The following is a 17,326-nucleotide window of genomic DNA, read 5'->3' on the forward strand; positions in this document are numbered from 1 at the left end:
GATTCCTCAGTCTGGGAGCAGCACAGGAGAGGAACCAGCCACTGAGGACTGTCTTAGGAACAGCATGGAGAGCAAATGGAGTGGCTGGGTGCTGATCCTTTCTGTGTGCCTGGGCTCCTACCAAGGTAAGGCCAGGGGCTAGGACTCGAGGAGAGCCCAGAGAACCCCTCTGAACCCCCAAACTATTCCCGGCTATAGTGTTTAAGCTCCATAGCGTGCTTCCTCATCCCTCCGTGGTGTCGGAGTTAGGCCAGAGGAGAGCTGGGGCAGGCAGCACCACCGGCTGCTTTACCTCTTGCCCGCCTGGACATGAGCGTTGCAACTTCTGCCCTTAAAGATGATGGCGGGGCAAAAAGTGGTTTGCTCCCTCCCTTCTCTGGACAGCGGGGATTCAGACGGAGCTGGTGTTTTGCCGGGGTGTGGAAGGAGGGAGACCAGTTGATGGGGCGTCTCGGCAGCGACGGGGGAGAGGGCTGCTTTGCCACCCTTGGCGTTGGGACCTGGCCCCGGTACGTGCAATCTGGGGGAAACTGCTTCGTTGTCCTTGTGTGACGGAGTGACCGCGGTGCCACCCGAAGCTGCCCCTTTCCTTAGGGGCCTCGGATGAGGTGCAGGAGGCAGGAAGCCACTTCTGCTGTGGCTTGCCGAGCTCCGGGTAGGGTGATGGGGTGCAATGCTGAAGCCCTGTGCGCCTTTGGAGACCTCTCATCACCGGGGCCTTGCGTATCTGTGAGGAAATCCTCCTGCAGCTGAGTTTATGCTGCTGTCCCCTAGGCATCCCCCTGACAAGAGAAAGTGATACCTGGCTCATCCCCCGCCCATCCTCAGGAAACAGGTTGGGAAGAGCCTGTTCCTGACCCCTGGTCCTTGCTGGAGGGGAAATCACTTATTCCAGGGGAAATTTCCCCCGGGGAAGCTGCAGAGCCCTGCTGTTGTAGGCAAAAAGGAAAAAAAACAAGCCACCTTTTAGAAGGAAGAACCCCTTTTGCACCCTAATTACCCCAGGCTCGGCCCATCGGCCTCCTCCAACATGACCTGCCCAGGCGCCGGCTTTGCGGTGGAGGAGTCGTGACTGCACACGCGTGGCCTGGCGGTGATGGTGGGGGCGACGACGACATGCCAAGATGCTCCAGCCGGCAACAGGCAGAGCAGGAAAGTTCACCCACGCGCGGCACGTCCGTCCTTTGGGCAACGCCTGCCCTGGAAGCCAGCGGCGGCTCCGGTGGCAGCAGCGGCGGCTCGGCTGCACGGCACGGCTGGCGGGGCTGCGGGACCGGGGGCCACTGCCAGGCTTGGAGAAGGATTTTGATGCTGGGAAGAGTGTATTTACGGGTTTTGCTGGAACAGGGGCGTGCGCCAGGCTGGGAACCAGGGGGCCGGGCCCCACGCCGCCACCCCCGGGGTTTACGTCACAACCTGCTCGCCAGGCTCGGCCGGCTCGGCCGGCGTGCTCCGGGGCTCCGCGTAATGCCGGCACAGCCCTGCCAGATCTGGAGCTCCGTGCCAGATCCCCCCCTGAGCAAAGCCCACCCCACCCTGGGGGCCTGGCGGCCGGGGATAGGGCAGTCCTGGCTGGCCTGGGGCCACCACGGCATCACGGGAGCATCCCTGCCTGCCCCGCGCTCCGTGCTGGGGCTTGCCGAAAATGGCATCGTCCGATGTCCTGCTGCCTGGGTGCCCGTCAGCATGAGGTAGCTCCGGCACGGCTTTGAAACGTGGAGGAGGGCTCACGGGGCATCAGTTGCCCTGGTTGCTTGCCCTGTGGGGATGCTTTCCACCTGGGGGAGCTCCCCCTGCTCTCAGGGGGATTACTAATTTAATGATTAGTATTAATTACTTTTCCGGCCCAGCACTTCTTGCCCAAGTTTCAGCTTGAGCAGAGCGAGGAGTACGCACCGAGCTGAGAGCCACCATGAGCCAGAAAGGTGCATGTCCAAACCATCAGGGTCTTTTAGACCAGCTAAATCCCCTCATGCCATTGCTGGCAGCATCCTTACGCCACTGGTCCGGTCTCCAGCACAGGGCTGTGAGAGATGCCTGTGTCCGTGGGTGAGGCAGGACCAGCTCAGAAACAGGCTGTGGGGTTGTTGCCTCCCCTCTCCTCCTTTTTTTTTTGATGCTGCCCCTTGACGCTTTCACTGACTTGCCAGTCCTGTTCGCCCTGATGCTAGTGCCAGGGTTAAAAAAATAAATATGTATCTCTCAGCTGATGTGGCGACCACGGCATCGCACTGCCGGAGAGGTGTGTGGAAAGCCGTGCATGGGAAACAGGGGGACTCACCCTGCCCTGGGGCTCGCTCCTGCCCTGGTGATGCCATCAGCCCGATGGGGTAATCGGGGCTGAAATGCCACCCGGCACCTGCCGAGCATCACCAGCGCTTTTGGGAGCAGGCGGGGCTGGTAGGGGGCTCAGGAGCCCCCTCCCTGCAGCTCCCACTCCCGGGGACTTGCTGGGGTGGCCCTGGGCATCTCTAGCTGCTGCCCCAACACGTCCTGTGGATGAGCTGAAGGTGTTGCCAGAATCCAGCGTGCAGGAAAAGCAGCTTTTGGGGAGAAACCTGATAAGGGCAGGGCGGGTGGAAGGAGCAGTTTCTGCCTTTGGCCTTATTCCTGCTGTGCAAAATCATACGGCCAGGGCTGGGTGGTAAAAGCTGGATGCAAATGCTCTGAGGAGGTTGCGCTTTGCTTAGAAATGTCAGCTGCAAGAGGGTATGCAGCAGGGTCTGTCTGTCCATCTCTTCATGTGCTGTTCACCTGTGTCCCCCGGATTTCCGGGGCAGCTCCCGGCCAAAGCAGGGCAGCGAAGGGCTTGGGTTGTGCCAGCTCCTCGCCTCCTCCCCAGCCACGTCCTGGGCGGGCGCAGCCCCCGGTGGGCATAAACACTCGCCCCATCGCAAATGAATCCTGACACGCCAAGGTGGCAATTAAACCGCTGGCGTTGCGCCACACCACCGCGCTGCCCGGGCAGCTGGGGCAGGCGATGCCGCTGCTGCCGCCCCGGGGATTTGCAGCCAGGAGAAAATGCTGTCACTGGGAGGAAATGAAAAAAAAACACCCACCTAAAACTGGGATTGCTCAATCATTGCAAGGAGCTGCAGCGTGGCTAACCGGCTGCTGCACGGGGCTGAGCGCTGGCACTCCCGGTTTGCTCGTTTTGCAAGATTTATTGCTGTTTTTAGAAGCAGCCGCCTCCCCAGCACGTTGAAGGGTGCTGCGAGGCTGAGGATGATCCCCCAAATTCGCTTTGCATTTGACACTGGCCCAAAGCTGCTGTGACATCCCATTGGAAAAGCTGGCAGCACATGGTGGCCCAGCAAAGCTGGATTTTTCTGGGCTTAGAAAGTAATTTATAAAACCCAACAGCCCCACCACCATTGCGAAACCTGAGGGTGAATCACAGCAGGAGGGTGAGGAACATCACCCTCGGCTTGCGGGGCAGGGCTGGGGTTGGGGTGCTGGTGGGGAGGTTGATGAGGGGCAGGAGATGTTCTCGGGGTGCCCCTGGGGGCTGATGGTCTCCTCTCCCTCTTGCAGCTGGGGCCAGCCCCCTCCACGAATGCGGCGAGCGGCCGGAGGATTGGTGCCGCGACGTGGCGACGGCAGCCAAGTGCGGGGCGCTGGAGCTCTGCCGGATCACTGTCTGGGACCAGGCCCTGGGGGTAACCGTGCTGGGAGGGGGGGGTTGCGGTGGGATGGAGGGATGCACCCATCCTGCCCCAAAACGTAGGGCTGGGGGGAGAATCCTAGCCTGCTCGCTCCAATGCTGGGGGCTCAGAGGAGCATCGGCGGATGCTCTCGGGCAGCAATGTGTCTGCTGGGTGAGCGACAAAAATGGGATATTCCCAAGTGCCCCTTGGTGGGGTGTTTTTGGGATGAAGGGTTGGGATTTGGGGAGCAAGTGGGGGGGGGGTCCGGGTGCCGTGGCAGCATCCTGACGCATCCTCTCTCTCAGCAGAAGGGGATCCCGTGTCACCTGTGCCAGGTGGCGGTCTCCGTGGTGGGCAAGATCCTGCAGGACAACTGCACCGAGGTGGGTCATGGCTGGGGACGGGGGGTGCGGGGCTGGTGTGTGTCCCTCCCCTCTCCTCCACCGTGGGGCCAGCCCAGCCCTGAGCTCTCCCCTTATCACCTAGGAAAAGCTGCGGCTCTTCTTGGATAAGAAATGCCAGTACCTGCCCTTCCAAGACTGGTCTGTCAAGTGCAAGAGGATGGTGGACACCAGCATCCTTATCCTCAGCCAGCTGGGCAAGCAAGTGCTGGTAAGTGGCAGGGGGGGACCCCCTTGGATTTGTGTTTCTCCGTGGTTTAGGATGTCTTGGGGGCTCGCAGGGCAAGGGAGACTCCTGGAGCCTGGGACAAAACCTTTGCGAGATGGACATGGGGATGGAAATGACCCAGGGATGGGGGGGAAGCAGGGTGATGGGGAAGATGTGGTCCCAAATCCCCACCCCTCTGCTCCCCCCAGTCAGACCCAAAGGTGGTATGCGGGACCATCAAGCTGTGCCAGCCCCGGGAGAGCCCCACGGGGGCCCTGAAGTTTCAGGAGCCACTGCCGGCCCCCGCAGGCCCCGCTCAGGACTTCGCCGACCTGGTCGCCCCCTTCATCGCCAACGTGCCCTTCCTGCTCCATCCCCAGGACCTGCCTCATGGCGAGGCCAAGGTACCGTGGCACAGGCAAGAATGCCATTGATGCTGCTCAAGGGCGAGAATCACCTAAGGATCACCTATTTAGCAATAATTAAAAGAAAAAAATTAAAATTACTGCACAGCTGAAACAGCATCTGATTAGGGGTCTCACCAATTTGGGGCCGGGATATTGCAAGATGCAGGGGGGGGACCGGAGAGATGCTGGCCAAAAAGCTGCCCCAGATTGGGACTGGCATTTAATCCCAGCCCTGCAAATGCAGGCGTTGGGGGCACTCGCTATTATTTTGGGGGGTACTGACGTGTCCCCCGCCTGTGTTGTCCCACAGGAGATGGAAGAGGTATGTGGGGACTGCCTGCAGCTGGTGGCGGCCATACAGCTGGAGCTGGGCACCGACACCGCCTTCACCCAGGCGTTGGTGGCCCATGCCGAGCGGGCATGCGAGGGCCTGGCACCCGACCTGGCACAGCAGGTAAGGGTGCTGGCACCCTGCTGGGCTCCCTCCTCCTCCTCCTCCTCGATGTCACCGTGGCACGGGAGCATCTTTTGCAGCTGCCTGCTTTTGAGCAGCGCCCGGGGGGCTGGAGGGTGCTGGCAGGGTGGTGGGGTGTCCACCCTCGGGTGCTGATGCTGTGTCTCCCCTGCACAGTGCAAGCACTACCTGGCTGAGTACGCAGACATAGCTGCCCGGCTGCTCCGGTACATGGTAAGTAAGTGGGTGAGTGGATCCCCGGGGCTGCCGGGGTGGGTGGGTGCTGGCAGGGGGTGCCGAGCGGCACAGCCAAAGGGACCTCATCAGCAAATGTGGGGCCCTGCTCTCATTTTTTTAATTAAACCCACTGCTTTATATTCCTACAGACTTTTAAATATTTCCCTCCCCCCTCTGGCTTGCAACTACTGTAATTCTTTTTTCTTTTTGTTTTTTTTCTTGCCATTTTCCGGCCCCTCCACCGGCAGCAGGCTGAGGTAAGCGAGACCCCCACCCCGACGGGCTGAAATCACCCTCCGTGGGGAAGTGGGGGGGTGCAGGCTCACCCTACCCGGGGGCGATGCCCATCTGATTCGGGACGTCTCTCTCCCCAGGACCCGATGGAGCTGTGTGGCCAGCTGGGACTCTGCTCCTCTGCCTCGGCGCTGCCCCTCCACACGCTGCTCACGGAGAAGGTGACGCAGGTCCTGACCATGCTGGGGGTAAGTGGGGAACCCCCCCCCCCGACTCCACTGTGCTCCTTAAAATCCCAATACGGGGAAAGGGGAGCCTTATTTTGTATTTTTTTTCCTCAAGCATCTCCATTTTTCCAAGGTGGGGAATGTCTGTTGCGGGGGTTGATGGCTGGGTGGGATGGGGGCGGCACTGGGGGGGCTCAGCGTGCATCCCACCATCTTGTCCCGACAGGACAGGGAAGGGACCACGCCACTGTGCGAGATGTGTCAGTTCGCCGTGAAGGCGGCCGAGAGCCTCCTGGAGAACAACGTGACGGAGGTGAGCCCCGCCGCTGCGGTCCGGGGATGGGGGGGCCGGGAAAAGGGGACAAAGGGGGCAGCAAGGAGTGGGGGGATTCCCTCTGCCTGCCTTCTCCCGGCAGGAGCAACTGGTGAACGACATCGAGAAGGTGTGCTACATGCTGCCCACGGCATCATCGGGCAGTGCAAGGACTTCGTCGACTCCTACGGCAAAGCCGTGGTCATCATGCTGCTGGAGGCCACCGACCCGGCGGCCATCTGCACCATGCTGCACTGCTGCCCCCAGAGCGGGGATGCCCACCGAGGTGAGCCCAGGGGACCCGGGTGGCACCCAGACGACCCGGGTGGCACCCAGACACAGGGTCCCTGGGGAGCGGGGTGCCGGGGTGGGTTGCTAACGGCCCCCCACCCCGTGTCCCGCAGGGACTGCTGCGCTGGAGCAGCTGGCGGTGGGTGCGGGCACCTTCTGCAATGTCTGCCAGATCGTCATCACCTACTTCGATAACGAGCTGCTGAAGAACGATACGCTGGCGGAGCTGGGCGACGTGCTGGAGAAGGGCTGCGAGCTGCTGCCCACGCCGCTCACCGGCAAGGTGAGCTGGGGCGGGGGGAGCACCCAGCCTGGCAGGGACACCCTGAAACCCCCCCGGCGGGCTCACCCCCTCTCTTCTTCCCAGTGCGAAGCGCTCGTGGTGCAGTACGAGCCGGCAGCCCTGCGGCTCCTCGTGCAGATGATGGACCCCACCTTCGTCTGCACCGTAAGTGTCCCCATGCCATGGGTGCTGCACCCGCTCCCCAGGGCAGCCTGGACTGAGATGACAGCAGGTCACAGGGTGTTCATGGGTGTTTTTTTTCCTCCCCCCCTCCCACCCTTTTCCTTCGCAATGCAGAAAATAAGAGCCTGCGACTCACCCGAGGAAGATCTCCTGGGCTCGGACCCCTGCGCCTGGGGCCCGCACTACTGGTGCAAGAACATGGCCACAGCAGTCGAGTGCCACGTAAGTGTTGGCCGTGTCCCCTCCCCTGGGTCAGCAGAGTGCCGGGGGTCCCTGCCTCCCCCCGCCATCCCTCCCCGTCTCTCCCACAGGCCGTCGAGCACTGCCAGCGTCACCTATGGAACTAGGAGTCACCTCCCCGGCCAGCCGGGCTTGCCCTGCCATTTTGGTTCAGGATCCCAGACCCCCTCCCTTGGGATATGCCTGCACCTGCGGATGGCAACGGCAGGAGCCCACTGGCCTCACCACCCCGGTGGGGGCTGTGGGGTGCCCCAGCAGGCTCTGCCACTTCCCTTTCCACCCCTGGGGCTTGGATTTCCAAATCAGGTTAAAAGGGACTCGTTAGTATTTTCAGGACTGGGGATTCAGCCGTGCTGTCTCTTAGGCTGACTGCAAAATCCCACTGTCCCTCCCCATCCTCATTCCCATCCCTATCCCCCTCCCCATCTGCAACCCCATCCCATCCCCATCCCCATCCCCATCTCCATCCCACCCTGAACCGCTCGTAAAGCCCAGATCCTGCAACGTGGATCCATCCCCCTGGGCTGGGATGATTTTTGCTGCCCAAACGCTGGTCCCTCCCCGGTCCCAGCCGCCGGCAGTCTCACACCGCAGGTCTCATTGGCTTTTGGCAAGCCCAGCCCTTTGCGGGTCCCTCTTCAAATTGGAGTGGCTTTTTATTGTTGTTTGTTTTCCCCTGGTCACCAGTTAAAGAAAAAAAAGTGGATTAAATTTACCTGCAATGCCCAGCTTTGCATGACATTTGCAGTACGCTGATTTTGTGTCCGGCCAATTGCTATAGAGAGATATATATATATTAAGTATCCCCTGAACAAAAAAATGAGTGAGTTTGGGGGCAAAGACTTCCTTTCACACACGCATCCCGCCGGGGGGTCCTGTAGCTGACCCAGCCACGGCGGTGAGGCGCAATGGGGTGCTGGCTCGTCCCTCCCTGCCGCAGGAGGGGGGACACCCGCAGTGCCTGGTCCTGAGCGTGCACGGGAGCATCTCACTGCAAATAAACTCTTCCCGTGAGCCCGGCTGGTTGTCCGCCTCCTCCTTCTCCTGGGGTGCCGGGGGGGCTGGCAGCGCAGCAAGGGAGGGGCAAACCTGGGGGACGTTTAATGCTTCCCCCAAAATCCGGGGTGCAGCAACACCCGGGGCGGCATCTCGCAAAGGTGATGGATTGAGGGGTGAATTAAGGGAGAAAGCGGGTTCTCTCTTCAAAAGGCGGTTTGGGTATGATGAATCCGGTGCGGCGTGGCCAGGGAGGAAGGACGACAGACAGGTTACCCAAAGCCATAGACAGTGTATTTCTGAGTCCCGTAACAGACTGTGCCCGAAACTCTCCACAAGGTTACGATTGGAAACAAACCCCCGAACGAACAAACCCGAAAGCAAGAGAGAAGGGGAAAGAAAAGGGCAAGAAAAGACACGCACGAGCACTCCACATCCAGAAGCCCCAGTTATTGTCAGTCTCTCTCTTTTTTGACGTCGCAACATGTTTTGGTAAAGCCAGCAAAATGGAGAAATGTCTTCGGTTTTGGTTTGGTTTTTTTTTTTTGGGTCTTTCCTTGCCGGAAAGGTGACGTTAATGCCAAATGGACTCGGCCTCTCCCTGCGCTGCCCCGGCCCTCCCTATGCCTGTGGTCGAGGTGTGACGGCTGCTTGTCCCCAGCCTGTGCCTGGGGATGCTGCGGTGGCACATCATCCGCACCTCCTTCGCTGCACCTTCACCCCTGTCCAGCCTGGACTCATTGGATTTGTTTATCTTTTCTTTTTTTTTTTTTTTCTTTTTTTAAAAAAAAAAACCTTTTTTTTTTTTAATAAGAAAAATAAAAAAAATTTAATGCTTTCATGGATAAATGACAGGCGAGTAAAAGCATACTGGTCCTGAGAGCCCTTTCCTGGGGCCAAGCTCTCCAAGGCCACTGGAGCGAACCGCACCGGTTGGCCTGGACTCCTTCTGCAGGGGAAGGGGGGGCCAAGTGCCGGTCTCGGGGTGTCCCCGGCCCCTGCCACGGCCCCCCTGGTCCGTGCTTCGTCCCCGCCGGCCCCGGCTTGCCTAGAGGAGCACCACCACCACCACTGCTCGTCATAACTCGGTGATCTCCAGAGGGCTCTCCATGATCACCTCCCGCATCTTGTGCAGGGGGGTGGACTTGGCCGACTCGGTGCGGGCATTGTGGTCACTGTAGCCCCCGCAGTCGGTGGTCAGAGTCTCCAGCGAGCGACCCAGCACCTTCTGGTCATCCTCGGGCAGGCTGTTGAGGTCGGAGGCGAGCAACGTGCCCGTGCTGCCGTGCACCACGTGGATGCCGTCGGGACCTTTCAGCTCCACTGGCTGCTTGTGTCGGAAGCGGAGGCTGCCCTGGCTGGGGCTGCGCTCCTCCTCCTCCTCCTCCAGCTCCTTCTGGATCAGCTGCAAAAGGTTCACGGAGCGGGGGGAATCACCACCGCGGCCAGAGCAGATCCTGGCTTCCCTGACTCCGAACCTCCTGCAATGCCGGAGCCCAGCGGGAGGGATGGGACCCTCCTCTTCTAAAGCAACCTCAGAGCGTGGTGATGAGGATCACCAGCGCGGTGATGATCTCCAGCCGGATCGCTCGCTCGTCGGGTGGGCGCCCCAGCTCAGGCACTGGCTGCCAGCTGGGTGGTATGCCCTGCAGCAGCCCCCGCAGCGGCCAAGGAGGGGTTTTGGACCCGGGTTGGGATTTGGGGTTGTATGAGGGTGGTGGGGCAGGAGGCAGACAAGGAAAGGAGGCGAGGGAAGGCTGAATGGGCGGAAGGAGTGTAAGGGCAAGGAGGGATGGGGAGCAGAAGGGCTGAAAGGTGTCTCCTGTCCCACTGTTCTCCTCCACTCTGTTTGCCCCATGTTTTGCTCCCCGTGAAGAGGGGGAAGGCTGTGGGAGGAGCTGCTTCTCCCCACACCAGCTCTCCTGCACCAAAACCCTCTGTCCCAGCCTTTTTGCCTCAAAAACGTGCTGGGTTGATAAGCTCAGAGGAGCAAAAGGGAGGGAAGATGTCCCTGCGTGTGCACAGGGACCTGCAGCTTCTTGGCCAGCCTCGGCAGAGAGATGGGGAGGTGATGGACAGAGCCCACCCTGCAAAGAGGGGTGTCCTCCCCCAGGGTGGGAGAGACCGAGGGAGAGGGTGCTGCTGATGCTTAGAGGAAACACGGAGGGTCACGAGAGCTGGGGCACTGTGGGGAACCGGCAGCCTCAGTGGAAAACCAGCGTCTGGCTCGTTTTAGCCAAGCAGAGAATGGGGGGACCACTGGGTGACAGGGACCGTGGCCGCGGGGAGCGACCGCAGCCTGCGGGGCCGGAAAGACACACTGCATCCCAGAGGGCACGGCAAGCATCTCCCCACGCCCATGCACACCCCGTCTACCTCCGAGACCGAGGAGCGGTCCCCCTGACTGGCGGTGGCCTTATGCACCATCCGCTGGGCAAAGAGTTTTTTCAAGCGCATGTAATCATCCAGGACCACCTTCAAGAGAGAGCCCTGGGCGGAGGGGGAGAGACGACGGGTTACCCAAGGGAGATGGTTTGGTCGGAGGGAGGCTGGCCTCATCCCAGCGTTTTTTGGAGCAACATCACCCTCCGGCGCCACAGCCATAAACCTGGAAGCCAGAGCGGTAGGAGAAGACCCCTCGGTGGAGGATGCCCGCACTCATCACTTACCTTGATGGGTCCCTCCCGCATGATCTGCCCCAGCTTGGCAATGTTGTCGTACTCCTGGATGGCTGCCCGCAGGTAGCGGTCGTCCTCGGGCTTGGCCGCAGAGGGCTCTCTCCCAAAGGTCCCCTGCGAGAGGAGAGAGCGGCTGAGGAGGCGGCGTGGGCATTGGGCATGGGGAAGAGGCATCCCGGCGGGGACCGTGTCTCACGTGGGTGCGGGCAGGGCTGTTCCAGAGGTCGGTGATCTCGCTCAGGTTCTCCGGCAGGTCGTCTTCGTGCTCCGCCTGCGCCGCCAGCTCCATGTTCCTGCAGAAGGGGTCCAGCCACACCGGGTTGGCCCTGCCCGGGGGAGAGGAGCAGCCCTCAGCGCAAGCAAAGAGCGGCAGCGTCCCTAAGCCCATCCAGAGCCCGGATGCTGAGGTTGTGCTGCCTCCTCCTGCCCTGTGCAGGCATGAATTCGGCTGCTCTGGATCCAGATGTGTGTTGACACCCGCCCATCATCTCTGCTTACCCCAAGCCTGGCCAGTATTGGCAGAGACAGAGTCACAGGAGAATGCACAAGGTCTTTTGGCTTTGAAAGCCCTCAAGGCAAGCACGCGTCCCAGGGCCAGAGTCATGCCCCACATGGCACACGTGGCCGCATCCCTCCGCAGAGCAGAGAGGCATCTCATCTCCACCTCCCGCACATCCCTGGCTGCAAAACACAGGCGTCCCTCTCTTGGGAGCAGCCTGTGATCCCACGAGGTGGCAAACCAGGGAGGGGAAGGAAGGGGAGAACTCACCCATCAAAGGAGTACTTGTTGGTGTTTGGCATGTCCATGATGTCCATGAAGCCTCTGTTCCCTGCAAAAGGCAGGGGCGAGGGTTACAGGGCGGCACGTCAGCGGGCTGAGCAGCAAACCATGGGGCAGCACTTCTTTATCGGGGAGGGAAACTTGGCGACCAAAAAGGCACCGGTGGCGTGAGAAACACGCTGGGACGCGGCTGACAGCGCGGAGCCTGGATGCTGAGAAAAGCCTCCCACCATTGCGCCTTGCTCGGCAGGATCGCTTCTGATTTACACCCCGCTGACATCCCCCATGTCTCCCTATGTACCCCCTCCGTGCTCTTCATGCACCCTGCTGTCTCATGCAGCTGGAAAACCCCAAACACTGCTCACCGGTGGAGCCAGCCACTATGGCTTTCAATTTCCTTTTGTGCCTGTGAAAGAAATACAGCGAATCAGAGAAGAAAATAAAGAAGATGCTTGAAAGGAGAGGGGGACACAGGTTTGCAATAACCTTGCAGACAGCCCCTGTATCTATAAGGACGGTGAGCTTGGCAGGGAGAGGCGCTATCAGTATTAAAACCATTATATTTTGGGGGAAGAGGGGCAATTTCTGAACCCAGGCTGAGCCCGCTGCAGAAGGTGTTGGGAAGCTGATGCCCTGCTTTTTGCTTGCTGGCACTGCCAGGCAAGCCACTGCTCCAGCCATGCGGGTCCCCCTGGCCCATGGGGAGATTGCAGCCGGTGGGGCAGAGCCCGAGCATTACTCACACTGTCCGGTAGTACCAGTTCATGAGGATGAAGAGCATGGCAGCCAGGAAAAGCAGGACGGCCAGCACGATGATTGCCATCTAGGAGAGACAGAGGGGTAGTGGCAACCTCCGGCACGGAGCCAGCAGCCAGCGGTGGGCACCCGCCTGAAATTATTTGGGTGAAACATCTCTCCAGACCCCGGAGGGCCATGGAGGATGGGAAGAGACATTGCCCCACCTGCGAGCAGCAGCCGTTTCCAGCCCCAGCTGGGCCGTTACCTGCAGAGCCGAGAGGTCGTCCGGGGCCCGCGCGGTGATGGCGGGCTGCACGTCCAGCACATTGTAGTTCCTGAAGAGGTTCCTCAGCTGCTCCTTGTTCTCATCTATCATCTGAATCACCCTGGGGAGAGAAGGGTTGCTTAGGCATCTTGATGTTAATGAGGCTCCCCGAGGACTCAACGGGCCAGGCGATGGGCTGGGTGATGGGCCAGGTGACGTACCGCTCCACGTCCAGGATGCGGTTGGTCTCCCTGTTCACCACGTGGATTAGCAGCTCTGTCTGCGCAAAGTTCACCCGGCCTTTCTTGTCAACATGGAACTGGGGAGAGACAGCAAGGTCTGCAGTGCGGGAGAGGTGTCTCCTCCCAGAGTATCTCCCGAGCGTGCCCTGAGGTGTGCTCGTGTGGCAAGGGACCCTCAAGCCTGGCATGGGGTCGGTCTGGACCCCTTCGATACACCCCAGCCTGGGGTGTATCCGTTGCCTTCAGAGCTCAGGGGTGTCTATGGTTTATTCAGACGGGGCACCTCAAAGGAGACCTCCCAAGCAGCATGTGGAAGGTTACCTGCCCCTCGAAGCAACCTCAAAGGTGGATGGTTACCTGCACGTCATCTGTGTTGACGATGGCACCCGTGATGTTGGAGAGCAGGCTGATGAACTCCTCCTCGAACTGCCTGACTTTGTCGGGGATCTCGTTGATGATGATTTTGACCCGCTGGTCATCCCGTAGGATGTAAATCCCCACAATGGCCGTGTCATTGTGGCCCACCAGGTCAGAGGCCATGATGTCCACCACGAAGTAGCCGGGGTTGTAGGCCGTGAAGAGGTCGAATCGTTCGCAGGATCCCATCAAGGGTTCCTGGGGGAAGGACGGTCACTAGTCTAGGATTAGTGACCCTGGCCATGGGGATGTCTTTGGCCACAGGGACGTGTCTCGCCATGGCCCTGTGCTCCTGCGGCATGCAGGGTACGCACCGATGCTGAAGATGTTGGCCACCTCCTCTGAGTCATTGGAGTGCTGCTTGATGTAGCGTATGCCCAAGATGTTGTACAGGACCAGGCTGTTATTGCCCACATCGGCGTCCACTGCGACCACTCTGATCAGCTCCGATCCCACCTTGGCGTCAGTGGCAACCCCTTTGAGAGAGAGACGGGACAGGGACCTGGGGCTGGGCTGGCTCTCACTGCCCCTTCATCCGGCCGGATTTTCGCCAGAGCATCTCTGGCTCCCGGTGCCCCCCAAGCCCCTGGCACCCCTTACCCGCCGTGTACTCTGACTTGGTGAACTGGGGGGACTGGTCATTGATGTCGTCCAGGAAGATCCGCACCTCCTGAAGGGTCAGGTCCCCACTGAGGTCCCACGGCTGGACTCTGCCTGCCTGCTGGCCCCGGGGAGGGGACCAGTTCCTCTGGCTGGACGCTTTGACGATGATGGAGTAGTACGGCTCCTTCTCCCGGTCCAGATCTCTCAAGACCTGCAGCTTCCCCTCTCGGCTCAGCTGGAAGTTGCTCTCCTGGTTCCCAGCTGGGTGCAGAAAGGGGTCCCCCGTTAGTACCCTTTGGGCTTGGCATTTCTGAAATGCCACCTCTCCCGTTGATCAGGGCAGAAAGGCAGCGAGGAGGTGATGGGAGCCATGGAAACTGTTGGCGAGGGGTGTGCGGGGGGACGCAGAGCTGCCCATCCCCTCCCCACTCGGCACTCACCTGCTATGAAGTAGTAGACGATGGCATTGGAGCCCTCATCTGCATCCACCGCCCCGGTGACGTTCCCTACCACGGTGCCTGGCCGCGAGTGCTCGGGGACAGAGAGCGCCTGGTACTGGGGACTGTCCCTCTGCCAGAGACCCCGGGAGAAGGGAGGGTTATGAGCATTGAGGTGGCTTTAAATAAAAGCCGACAAATCCTGTCGTGCTCCCCACCATGGTGACTCCCAGCGGTGCATGCTCCATCACACGTGCTCACCAGCATCCCCACCCCTGCATCCCCTGTGTCCCACTCCCTGCATCCCGGCGCCTTACGGGTGGCCTGAGGAAGATGGGCTCATTGTCATCGATGTCATCGAGCGCGACCTGGAGGGGCTGCATCGTCTCGTAGGCTGGCTGGCCCTGGTCGCAGGCCACGATGATCAGCTGGGGAGAGAGGCAAAAGGGCCGTCCTGGGCAAAGCCACGCGGGCCAGGAGACTTCGCTGAGGCAGGGACAGAGAGGACAGCTGGGTGGCAGAGGATTTTTGGGGGATTTAACAGGGAATTGGGAGTTGGCCCACCAGGATGCAACTCCCCGATGGCACTTGATAACCACCCAGTTCCTGCTAAGGTGTGACATCTTCATGACTGCGGCAGCTGACCCCATCCCCACCACATCACCTGCGTCCCGCCAGCCCCGCACTGGACCCGCAGCCTCGAGGACCGTCCCGGCCACCCCGCCGGCGCGCTGCCGCCTGGCTCACGTTGTACACCGCCTGCTTCTCCCGGTCCAGCCGCATGGCCGTCTGGATCAGCCCGCTGACCGAGTCGATGCTGAAATACTCCCAGTCTTTGTTCCCCGCCCAGTTTTCAGCAGGTTGTAGAGCACCGCTCCGTTGAGGCCCTCGTCTTTGTCCGTGGCGTAGACCTCGTAGACATTGGACCTCAGGGGGATCTCCTGCTTGCACATGCGCAGCCCCTCAGCCCGGGCATTGCACACAAACCCCCTGCCCCCCCTGCCCCTCCAAACCCCCTTGTGTTGGGGTCAGCAGGCTCCTGCTGCCCAAAACCCAACTCGGGGCTGGCAACGTGAAGCCATGATTCCCTTCAGCAGGTTTGCTGCTCCATGCACACACCGGTGACTGGCTGAGCCAAGCCCAGCTTCCCAGAAAGGAGAAACATCTTAAATGTCAGCATTTTGGCCCTTGTTTATAAACAGGCTCGGCATGCAGCGACTGGCCGTTTCCTTATTTTGCATGCTGCCGGGGTTTCTGTTCCCCAAAGCTGCCCCAGCGTCCCCGCTCGCACGTACGGAGAGGGACTGCTGTTGGCCGTCCAGCCCCATGACCCAAACCTTCTTGCCACGTGTTAAATCAAGGTCTTGTTCCATCCCCGGTGGAGATGGAGATTGGATTTTGCCACCGGTAGGCAGGAGCGCTCCCGGGCACGGTCTCGGCGTGCCATGACCCCCACTCCCTCTCAAGGGATCTACCTCCTTGATGTGCAGGATGGTGCCGTTGGGCGGGCGAACGAAGACGGGGCGGTTGTCATTGATGTCGATGACCTCGACGTGGAGCATGGTGGTCCCCCAGAGAGGGGGACGCCCCTTGTCCGTGGCCACCACGGTCAGGTTGAACCTCTCGTAGGACTGCAAGCGCCGCCGGGACATGACGAGCCCGGAGTCTTTATTGATCTTGAAAGCCTCTGGGGGCAGAAAAAACACATCTCTGGCTCAGGACACTTTGCACCAGATAAATTATGATTAGAAACCAGTATACCAGCTGAAGCACACCCCTCACTGGTGGGAAATCCCTGTCAAGGGGTGATGGAGCAGAGCCAGCTGCCTGAGGCCAGGGGTGTGGATGGTCTCAGGGTTTTCAGAGCATCCCTGCTCACTGCCGCATCCCTGCCACCGGGCAGTGCCAAGGGCCCTGCTCCCAGGCTACCCTTGGCTGCATTTCACTTCTGCCCAGGCTGGGACAGGGCAGTGGTCAGAGGAGCCCATGGGTCTCAGGAAAATGAATGTTCTGCCATTCCCCTCTACATTTATGCTGGCTTTTGCCTGGTTCCCATTGCTCCTTGGTGTGCAGAAATATACTGGATTTCAGGCACTATCACTATCCATCCACAACCTCCTAGCCCTTCTTAGCTTTCCTCTAAAGCATGCAGCGAGTTTGCTCCGAGACACACTTGTGTACATAGGAAGTCCTGCTGGGGTGGGGGAGACAAGAGGATAAGCCAAGGCCGGGCTGCAGGACGAAAGCAGGCAAAGCCGTAACATGCCCCACCACGAGGAACTGGGAACTGTGGAGCAATACTGAAAGCTACACGCTTTCATTATTGCTCCTGGGAGCGCGTGCACAACCTTGCTCCAAAGCAGCCGCAGGACACGGGATGTAGGCTTGGCCCCTATGTCTCCTCCAATTGCTCCTCATCATAACCCTCCTCCCTGGGGAGGAGCCTCCCACCGCCGGCACCTACCCGCTCCGGGGCCCTCGATGCTGTAGGTCACCACGCCGTTATCCCCTTCGTCCAGGTCGGTGGCGGTCATGGTGATCACCGATGTCCCCGCCGGCTCGTTCTCGTAGACGCTGGTGCTGAACTGGCTCTTGCTGAACTGGGGCCTGAAGTCATTGATGTCCAGGACTGTGATCAGCACCTTCGACAAAGCACAGCCGGCTGGGTGACGTAAGGCTGGAGACGGCCGGGCAGCCCCCGGGGGCCGTACCCCTGCCGTGACCCACGGCTCCGCTGCTGGACCCCAGTGCCCTTCCTGCTATTCGTTCAGCTCCGCTAGCTGAATTCCTGCCTCCAACAATGGGGGCCGCCGTGGCCGGGGCACCCATTCACGCCGGAGCACTTGCAGACAATACTGTCACCCTCCCTGGCCCCTCCTGCTCCGTCCCCTCCTGCCGACGTGCTGTCCCCGCAGCACAAAGTCCCCTGCACCATCCGCCCCACAGCCCCTGGGGTCATCTGCTCTTCCTTCTGCCTAATTCCTCCCCAAGCCACCAGCAAGCCCGCTATGGAGGAAAGCCTGAGGTTTAGCACCTTCTTGCTG

At 60.4% G+C, this 17,326-nt stretch overlaps 2 protein-coding genes across 2 annotated transcripts in view; one reads left to right on the plus strand and one right to left on the minus strand.

Annotated features, from left to right (window-relative positions):
- The first annotated feature begins 64 nt into the window (after positions 1-64).
- LOC127017541 (prosaposin-like) lies at positions 65-7,232 on the plus strand. Its single transcript, XM_050898659.1, is given in 16 exon segments — positions 65-125; positions 3,535-3,659; positions 3,953-4,030; positions 4,134-4,259; positions 4,466-4,660; positions 4,974-5,117; positions 5,295-5,351; positions 5,603-5,611; positions 5,729-5,836; positions 6,042-6,128; positions 6,232-6,271; positions 6,274-6,414; positions 6,533-6,702; positions 6,787-6,867; positions 7,000-7,107; positions 7,197-7,232. Coding segments are annotated over 16 exon segments (1,566 nt in total).
- A 1,170-nt stretch (positions 7,233-8,402) lies between these two features.
- The window catches only part of CDH23 (cadherin related 23), a 160,759-nt gene continuing 151,835 nt past the window's right edge, over positions 8,403-17,326 (minus strand). Inside the window, 19 exon segments of the mRNA XM_050899416.1 lie at positions 8,403-9,526; positions 10,498-10,611; positions 10,791-10,913; positions 10,996-11,125; positions 11,569-11,629; positions 11,946-11,986; positions 12,324-12,403; positions 12,584-12,704; positions 12,805-12,902; positions 13,183-13,413; positions 13,415-13,440; positions 13,557-13,718; positions 13,843-14,106; positions 14,286-14,415; positions 14,600-14,710; positions 15,030-15,128; positions 15,131-15,223; positions 15,758-15,969; positions 16,747-16,924. Of these exon segments, the coding sequence (XP_050755373.1) occupies positions 9,200-9,526; positions 10,498-10,611; positions 10,791-10,913; positions 10,996-11,125; positions 11,569-11,629; positions 11,946-11,986; positions 12,324-12,403; positions 12,584-12,704; positions 12,805-12,902; positions 13,183-13,413; positions 13,415-13,440; positions 13,557-13,718; positions 13,843-14,106; positions 14,286-14,415; positions 14,600-14,710; positions 15,030-15,128; positions 15,131-15,223; positions 15,758-15,969; positions 16,747-16,924 (2,601 nt within the window). The 3' untranslated portion in view covers positions 8,403-9,199.

Source organism: Gymnogyps californianus, chromosome 6 (assembly GCF_018139145.2).
Source record: "Gymnogyps californianus isolate 813 chromosome 6, ASM1813914v2, whole genome shotgun sequence".
In the NCBI taxonomy this organism is placed as follows: Eukaryota; Metazoa; Chordata; class Aves; order Accipitriformes; family Cathartidae; genus Gymnogyps; species Gymnogyps californianus.